General features: G+C 28.2%; 1 protein-coding gene across 2 annotated transcripts; it reads right to left on the bottom strand.

The window, feature by feature from the left end:
* Positions 1–3,041: 3,041 nt before the first annotated feature.
* On the bottom strand, positions 3,042–6,155 carry LOC108754916. Of its 2 annotated transcripts, XM_018497586.1 has the most exons (5): positions 6,093–6,155; positions 4,613–4,850; positions 3,690–4,000; positions 3,506–3,568; positions 3,042–3,388 (listed from the first exon to the last, which is right to left on the bottom strand). In XM_018497586.1, exons 1-5 carry the CDS (start codon positions 6,148–6,150, stop codon positions 3,069–3,071), a joined length of 990 nt encoding a protein of 329 aa, XP_018353088.1. In that variant the 5' UTR covers positions 6,151–6,155; the 3' UTR covers positions 3,042–3,068. The 2 variants fall into 2 exon arrangements, with proteins under 2 accessions (XP_018353088.1, XP_018353094.1); XM_018497592.1 differs by lacking the exon at positions 3,506–3,568.
* Between the last annotated feature and the right edge of the window lie 3,705 nt (positions 6,156–9,860).

Raw genomic sequence — 9,860 nt, 5'->3', positions numbered from 1 at the left:
TATATATATATATGTGAATATAGTTATTTTGCTCGATCTATTTCGTATCCTTTTATCAATTTTACAATTTTTGTAGGTAATGATATTGAGAAAGGAGATAAATTATATTGATAGAGATGGGCATTTATATATACAGAACTCGATTTTGTTTCGTTTTTTATTTATTGCAAGTCTTTCTATCTATATGTATTGAAGTGTTCTTTCTTCGCGCAATATTTCTAAGAAATTCGAATTCATGGAAAGATAAGTGCTATTTTTTTTTTAATCCGTATATGATTAATTGTTATCTTTGATAATATACGAGCTGAAAAAATAGGATGTTACTACGTCATTGTGGAATTTGTTAAAAAAATAACTTAAATAAAAAATTATCTTAATTGATAAACAATTGGAAAAATAAGAAATGCGAGATATTTATCATTATTTAGAAAATCAATATTTCTTTACATTAGAGGATACTTTAGAGGATACCTTACAGGATACATTAAAGGATTACATCTTCGATGATCTTGACCTTGACATATGTCATAGAGGTATAAGGGTATTAATTAAGCGACGCGATAGCGTCGCGACGCCAAGAGCATAAAACTACAAAACGCTTGATCGCTTGATGTGTGAATGTCATTGCATATATATTTTCGTGCCGTTGTCAATATATGTTCTCATTTTCTTATAAATTAACTCTCATACACTTTTCGAGATGTACTTATATAAAACTCATTTTCAAAATTCCGTTATTTTTTTCTGTATATATGATGGATAATGTACATAAGTAACCTTCCAAAGATTTTAGGTTGTTTAAAAGTTATCAACAAATAAAGTTAAAAAAAATGATATCTTATTTCTGTCACATACAATATTAAAAAACTACCCTATATCCTTCCTGTCTAGAGACGTTCGACTTTCCACGCGAAAGGAAATCTGCCTCATCTCCCTCTCTGTCATGGGGCATAAGACTTTTCACACGAAACGAAAGGAAGTCCATTCCAGTGACTTTCTTCTAGATAAGGGAGAGGAGATGGAAAGGATCTTGCTTTATGTGGAAAGTCGTATGCTCGTCGGTATAACAAAAGTAAGATATTATTCTTTAAGCTTTATTTGTTAATAATTTTTGAATACACAGTGACCGTCACTTAAAATTTTTTAAAGGTCACTTAGAGTTATAATCTTGATAACATATGTCAAGATCAAGATCATTAAAGGGGTGTCCTCTGTGAAGAAATACCAAAAAGTATTTAAACGGTTCTTAAATGTTATGTAATTCGAATTCTTGCTGGTCAGAAAAGGCTTTCTGCAGTATATTACTATCAATACATTATTTTTGCTTAAGTACGTATTTGAAAGAAGATTTTATTCTTTCTACTGAAAGAATTAAGTAACGCTGAATATTTAAATGATTCATTAACAATATATAAATATCAAAGTTATACGTTTACGCGTAAAATATAATAATTTGCATCAACGTATAGATAACGTGTGTATAAACTATCTTCTTTACTGTATCACTGGATTCCATTAAAACTTTTATTTTGCTTGTATTTTTATTTATCAATTAAGATTAGCTATACTAACAATAATAAAACTTAATTATTTCTTTCTGTATTGTATTAGGTATCTAATTTATATACAATTTACATATTTTATATGCTTAACTATCATCTATACGAAAAAAATTTGTGTAACTTAACATGAATAATATATAAATATTTTATGTAAAGTCAATTTTTAAAAATATGGTACAACTTTGATAAATGTTAATGAATTATTTAATTCACGCTAATCACTTATCCGTTATTCTAACTCATGTACCATCTGCTGATACAATGACTAAAATGATTAAAGTCGTTGATAAGACAGACTTCTGTTATTTCATTAGTTATTATTCAGGCCATCGGTTATTTCAAAGATGTCGCGATTAGTTCAAGATTATATCTTTAACAATTCCGCAGGGATGACTGATCCACACAATCATTTTTATGTAGTACTTTTAAAAATAAAATTCAAGAGTTTAAGGGTTGGCCGAGCATTTCTTCGAATAAATTAGTTATTCTAATAAGCAATGATTTGAGACTACATAGGTGTAGTATATTTTATAAAAATATACACATATATGTAATAACTGCAAAAATGGAGCAGAGTTTTATCATTTATGTTTAGCATTGTTTTCCCGATCTTTGGCGGTTTTGCTTATACTGAAGAAGACTGAAACTTTTCTAGTCAAAATGTTTATGTTTTTGCATGTAATACTGTATTGCGCATTAATCATGAAGACTCTTATTGGTTAGCTTGTTTCTTTTTACTGTTTTATTATTTATCCTTTTAGTATAAATTAAACAAAAGCATTTAATTTTTACAAATTTTTATATTATTACATTATCACAAATATTATCTTTATATATTAATATAATATTTTTTAATATATGTATATATTTTATCTTTACAGGATGGCAATCGAAAGTTATAAAGTTTTTGATACTAATTAAAATCTCAATATGTTACTTTCTTTTAACCCTTTTAACCTCGCATTGAGCAAGGTTCATGTTTCATTACAACTTATCTTTGTGCGAATCAGTTTCCTGGAAGCACGATGAAGTAGGAAATTTTAAAATAAGAGGAGAAATAATAAATTACGTCATGAATCGCGCGTATTCATTGCTATCATAGCTGAATCGATACCGTCATCAGAAATTTTCTATTATCAAGAATATGCTTCATTATAAAAATACAATTACAAATTATCAATAGTAATGTAATAAATTTTAAATATTAAAGAATAATGCATTTAATAAATACTTTTATGAAAGGTGATATATATATATATTTAATTTTTGAAAATTAAAAAAATTATAGTTATGTTTCTAAAAATATTTAAAGTCAAATATTTAAAGAGAAAAATATTCAAATTTTTATTGGCTCAATTAATTACTGTTAAGCTAGAGAAGAAGCAAGATATTGTAAATATGGCTAATTATTTTATTAATTAACACAGATAAAATATTTGTTTAATAAATTGAATTTATTATCAAATAAATTTTGTGAGTACATATCAATTTTTATTTATACTTTTGTCATACAATATCAAATAATTCGTCAACAGTTTGCGCGAGATCAGAAATTAAATCACTACCAGAATACTCTTGTTTAAAATCTTTGCTTTCGACTTGAAGACTTATCGATCCATGATTTCGATCGTTCCTAATATCGTGTAGCTGATGTTTAATTGAAAAATTTGGTCGGGAAATCCTACGATTCGGTTGCCATTTGTGGATGTGAATTGTTGGCTTTTGTTCTTGTCTGGATGTATTAGACGCATCGATGTTCAATGTTGGTCGATTTGTTTCATCCCATGGTTTCGAAATAATCAATGTTGGTCGATTAAAACGTTGATCTGAAATAATTATTTTAATCATTAATTACTGACATAATAAATGTTGTTAATTAATTTTTTAATAATTAAAAAACTGAATGATATAGCAAAATAAACGTGATAATTATTGATACTCGCCATTGTATCCATTGTTTGGGTCAATGTTCGAAATAGTTAATGTTGGCCGATTGAAACGTTGATCTGAAATAATTATTTTAATCCTTAATTGTTATTTTGATACAATAAATGTTATTAATTAATTTTTTAATAATTTAAAAACTGAATGGATAGCAAAATAAATGTAATAATTATTGATACTCGCCAATGTATCCATTGTTTGGGCCAATGTTGCTCCATGTGGGATATTGCATATTGACAGCACCAGCTTGCGAAAATTGTCTGCGATTATCACTAATTGTAAAGGATTGCGAGATACCAGTGGAAGATGCAGCGCCGGTAATCGCTTGTCCATTTTTAATCGTTCCAAAAGAAGTTGCAGCTGATTGATCAAAGCTAAGCGAATGGCTTTTAATTTTGGCATTGTTACCGTTATTATAAGCTTCCGCGCCTGCGGTAGAAATTCCTGATAATCCCGCAGAAACAGTCGCCGATTTGCTTACGGAAACGGAAGATCTGAAAAGCTGTCTTTTAGGATACCTCTACATAATTCGCAAATCGCAAAACGTATTCGCAAATGCGTAGGCGCAGAGTGATGATCACCGCACACAAAATACATACCGATGAAAACTAACCGCACGTAATGAAGAAAACAAATGGAAATTTTCATTTTGTATTTGTATTTGCGAACTATGTTTTGCGATTTGCGAATTATGTAGGCACCTTTATACATATATGCTAATAGAAAAAAAATATTGACAATAGGTCTGTTCTTTATCGAAGAACCTTCTGAACTGATGCACACGGTGCAATAAGTGGAGTGAAACAAATTAGATTTGTTTCACTTATTGCATCGGTTCAAAGAATTCTTCGATAAAGAACAAATTTTTTTAATTTAATAATTGAAAAATAAAAATTGAAATAAAAAAATTCGACTGTTTTACACACAAAATAAATACTACAATTCTGTAAGTATTGGAGAAATATTTAATTTCTAATAAAATAATTGGTAATTAAATATTTGTGCTTTTTTCATGTGTTTCCTCATAATTCTATCTATTTAATTTTTCTTCTGTCGAATGCAATTAGAAACGAATTTTAAATTATACCACATTATTTCATACACACCCATCAGTCTCATACCCCGTAGGATGATTGTGACTGTTACTTTCCGAAAAGCTAATACCATCGAGACTTGCACCTAGACTAACAGAGTGAGCATTGTTATTCCCTGCAGTTAAACTGACAGTCGCTGTGACAGGAATAAGGGAAAGAAGACGCATCTGGGGTTCCTCATTGTCTAAGATCTTAACGATCGACTCGGGTGTTAGTTCTGGCGGTGTATTCCATTGTCGCTCGTATTCATCTATTCAATGAAAAGTGTTAATAACAAGTATTTAAAAATTCAGATGGTAACAGAAAGCATATACGTACATTCTTATATTTCATCAAATTATTATATATACTTGCGTCAGTTATAAGAAGATTGTGACTCAAACACATACACAAAATTCTTATAAATCTCCGAATCATAACACTCTTACGTAACATAAACATAATCGATGCATTTGAATAAATTTGTACTACTTGATTTAAAAAATTCTAAAGTAATTTTAAAAACTTGAATTAATTTTTATATTCTCGTTAAAATAAAGAGGAGATGATATTTTTATAACGAGATATTTCATAACGAGCAAATTATAAAAGACTTACGTTTCTATACATAGGTACAATTGAACAAATGTCAACATAGCGGAATAAATGAAAAGATATGATTCACGTTTTGCTCATTTGCTTCATATAAATTAATAAAATAACGAAACAGGTATTATTAGCTGTTCTCTCTCTACTGATTATTTGCTTTTAATCATTACAATTTGTATTACATTGTTACTTAATTATTGCATTTTTTAAATTATAAATAAAAGGAAAATGCAGCAAATATGTATTTGTTTTACTATATGAGCTTTACATTAATTTAATAAAACATTTGAATTTATGTAGCGCATGCGAAAATATATATCTTGCGGTCTTTTTTTATTCTTTCTTTCGCATTTATATAATTTTATCAACTGATACTTAAGATTAAAAACTAATATCTAAGATTAAAAACTATATTTATAAGTTGTTCAAAATGAATGCAAATTTATTGCAAATTTGAAAAGTAATGCAATATATTGATTTTTTTAAATTACGCATACACACACAATTATATAAGATGAATCTGATTATAAATTAAAATTAATTAAACCGTCACAATTTATTAAAGTTAAATTATGCTAAACAATAATTTTGTAAGTATTATACTATATCACAGAAAATAAAAAACTGATAATATGTAATATGAATACTGATGACATGAATAACTTTTTGTTTTTCGATTTTTTAATTTAATTTGAATTTGAAATACTAACATCACTATTTATTCATATGATGTAAAAGGTTTTAAAAATACTATGAATATATAGAACCGAGCACAATATCATGATACACCCAATAGGTTTAAAACTGATATTTTTAGTGACACTTGCAATATGATATGCTTGCACTTATCACATATATGCGCAGTAACACTTATATTTCCATTTTTCAGAAATATTTCTCTCACCTGCCCGTACAAACGATAGCGTGAACGTTAATAAAAGAATGCCAATGTTCTTCGCCATGTCTGAAAACGTTCTGACTTGATCGTATCATCGCTCCGCCCTTTTTCAATAACTACGCATGACCTTAGATTCGTCATTAAAATACAGGACACGTTCGACTGCGTAATTCTCTTTAGGTGAATTATTGTTCGATGACGCGAATCACGAGACAGAAATATAATTCTCAATGATTAACAGAGCAATCAATGAACTTTTTCAATTATAATTATTTAGCACGTCATTAAGTGCACGCGTCATTAAGTTAAAAAATAGATTATAATCGAAGTTTATAGACATATTTAAATAGGAACAATAATTTGTTATCTTTTGTGATAGTAATACACAACAGTTTTACTACAATTGATAATTGGAAAGTATCGATTAAAATTTAAAATAATAGTTAATAACATTAATGTAAGATTAAGTTTCTATGTTTCTTCATGTGCCTTATTTTTCTTGTTCAATTGTGCTGTATTTTTTTCGCTTTCATTATTTTCAAAAAATTTTAATTGTTCCATTTGATTGAAACGACATTGTTGATATTCTTCTTTTTTAATTAATGTTTAAGATACTTCTTGATTCTTTTTCATTGGTACTCAGTTTTGCTTCTGTGAGTCTTCCCTACCAGGGCGAGGTTAAGGAATAATTCGACAATAGTTCTGTCACTAAAAAAAAAACCTATTTTTCATCTAATTTTAATATGTAAACAATATATAAACCATTTTACATTTTTATATGTAAACCGTTTATATATATAACGGTTTATATAAACGGTTTATATATAAACCGTTTTCCATTTTCTATTTAACGAGTATGATTATTCGTAGAATGACTTTTGTCATCTATACTTACAAGATGTGTCTGTAAAGTTAGTACGGCATTTTATAACTTCCTCTAAAGTATCAGATGCTATCGAATATCGACAAACAATTAATAATTTTTACACAAGTTAGAATATTCGAACTTTACGGAAATGTGTCGACCCGATAATTTTGGGCATTTTTGACAATAATTCTGACATGTTCCGCTCGAGTTCTATACGAATAAATTATTATCAAAGATTGTTCCGCCTTATAAACATTCTTTATAAGATACAATACAGTTGTGAATGCTACAAAGAAACACAGAAATATAATTCACATTTTATTGGAACTTTAGTGGTACTTACATATACACAAACCTATTTCTTTTAATTTATCGTGCGCAAAATTCTCTAATCAAATCAGTAAAATTAAAATTTTTTATCAGTTCGCTCTCTGTTGCTAATAATACTAATGACGATAGTCTACTTTCAGTCATTGTGGATCGATATTATGTGATTGGATAATTTTCTTCATGCATACCTTTATGTAGCTATGCAAGTTTGTGTGGAAGTATCCTTAGTGTAAAATAATACAATTGCACTCAGTTCTTCTTGTTCAATCGTGATGTGTCTAAACGGAACTCATCCGTCTGCGTGATGACCAGCATCATGAGAAATAAACAAATTCTAGAGATTTCTAATTTTGTATATATGAGTGCATTCGTTTACCCAGTTAGTGGTGTAACCGTATTATTTTATTCTTTAACATTGTGTGAATAGCAAGGATAAATACTAACTGCTGCATAAACAAATGCATCCAAAATGTACGTTTCCGCCTTATAAAAAAAAACATAAAAATGTGTATCTCTTTTTTACTGAGTATTGTGTTTTATTGTACGAGGAATGAAAAGTTAAAATTTTTAATTATTTATTTGCATTTGATTATTTACTTTTATCAGTGAAATATAATTTTAAGCTAACAATAAGACTAACGAGCCCTCTAAAAAGATGAGGCCTGGGGCTACAGTCTTTTTAGCCGCGATATCAATTGGCTATTCGAGTTGTCCAAAGATCCACGAAATATTCTCTGATTCAGGCTTTTGCTCTTCATCGTCTTCATGATGGATGAGTTCCGACAGAAAAGGTGAAGGTTGAAAGTTGTGAAATGAAAATAATGGAAGATTTTCTTTTTTTTCCGATACGCTTGATGCAGTACTCTCAGATACAGTACTCTCTGTCTCTAGATTCTTGTTATCTTCCAATTTCTCTTTGTTATCTTCCAACTTTTCTTTTTCCTCCTTATTATCTTTCAACTCCTCAGGTTTTAATCTTTTACTCACAGCCAGTGTAAATTCAAAATCGTTTGGCCAATCTATATCTTCGTCTGGTACAGGACTTACGTATTCATGTACTTTATTGTTTGGTGCGGTGTTTACAGGTGATTGATTTTCTGTAATCAAACAGTTGATTCTGTAATCAACATACTTATACACAAACAGTTACAATAAAATAAATGCTTAATTACCATATATATATATATATATTGTATATATATATATATATATAGTAAATAAATATATCTTTTACTATCATGTATACATTTTAAAAACTTATTTTCGGGGAACTCACGGATGTCATGTATTAAGTCATCAAGGCAGCGAATTGTATGTACGAGTTTCAGAATTGCATCTAAAGCCAATACTGATTTTTCGTTATCTTTCGTTTTCTTATCGTCCAAAATATCTGTGTTTACAACGACTGGATTATTTATGTTCGAGAAAGTCTTCTTTAGTTCCAGCAAGTCTTCATGAACAGGTGATTCGGTTTCCGTCTTGACTTCCGTCTTTGAGTCTGATATTTTTTCTTGTAGCTTGAGATCATCTAGCACTGGATCATGGATGGGATTTGGATAACCGTCTGAACTATAATGTATTGGATAATAGTCATTCGGATCTGAATCATCATCTTCTAAAGAATCGTCCCATGAATAATCCCCACTGTAGGGAAAACCTATCCATATATTACAATATAAATTTATATTTATTTTGAAATAAAAAATGTTACTGACGTCATTTATTAAATTTATTAAATATAATGAAGATATAATTAAAAATTTGTAAAACGTTTTCAAAAATTTTCAAAAAAAAGTATGCAATTTTCGAAATATCGCTATACCTATACGTATAATATTGTATCATGTAACAGTGCAGCGTTACAACTTTATACATTATAATACATTAACACTTAATATACTACGAATAATATTATTGTATTCTCGATTATATAAGAATAAGGGAAAAAATAGTTTAAACTTATAACTTGGATAAATGCATGAAATTGTAAAAATCAACAATTGTTAGGTGCAGTTGAGGAAGTTATTAAATCGTCGGTTTCGTACTACTTCTGTGATGCAAAGAAGAAAGTTAATAATTAATTAAAGATTTTCTCGATTGTAACATTTTTTTCCGCGGAATATTAGTGAATATATTACTATTCTGATTTATTAACATGATAATATAAATCATAAGAATTAATTATATTCATGTGCATAATTAATCACTTATTTAATCGTCGGCATTCTTTTTGTCCGTGGTTTATTAAAAATATATACATATGCATACTACGTACTGCAACATACGTTCTGCATTTTGTTTTTATAATATTATTTGCATAATTCACACAATACTTATTCGTTAAAAACATATATTATATGATATAAGTGTATTCTTGATATTCCATAAGTGTAAACTAAAATGAAGTTCTTTTTGATGTAAATTATTTTGCATTTGTAATATTTTACAAATGTAAAATAATTTACATCAAAAATTGTACAGAAATGAACAATTACATTTCGATTGTTCGAATGCCGTTTAAACAATTATATTAATATCAAATTATCTCAGTATTAAACAATGTTAAATAATTAATT

This window comes from Trachymyrmex septentrionalis, unplaced genomic scaffold (genome assembly GCF_001594115.1).
Source record: "Trachymyrmex septentrionalis isolate Tsep2-gDNA-1 unplaced genomic scaffold, Tsep1.0 scaffold121, whole genome shotgun sequence".
In the NCBI taxonomy this organism is placed as follows: Eukaryota; Metazoa; Arthropoda; class Insecta; order Hymenoptera; family Formicidae; genus Trachymyrmex; species Trachymyrmex septentrionalis.
Note: the sequence above shows the minus strand (reverse complement) of the source record. Positions and strands in the feature narration are given on the sequence as shown.

Bases quoted from the DNA above. Each gene is read 5' to 3' on its own strand.
- LOC108754916 (XM_018497586.1), bottom strand. From the start codon at position 6,150: ATGGCGAAGAACATTGGCATTCTTTTATTAACGTTCACGCTATCGTTT. The intron at 4,851-6,092 runs GTGAGAGAAATA...TTCATTGAATAG, and splicing joins GCTATCGTTTGTACGGGCAG to ATGAATACGAGCGACAATGG. The intron at 3,389-3,505 runs GCGAGTATCAAT...TAATTATTTCAG, and splicing joins CCCAAACAATGGATACAATG to ATCAACGTTTTAATCGACCA.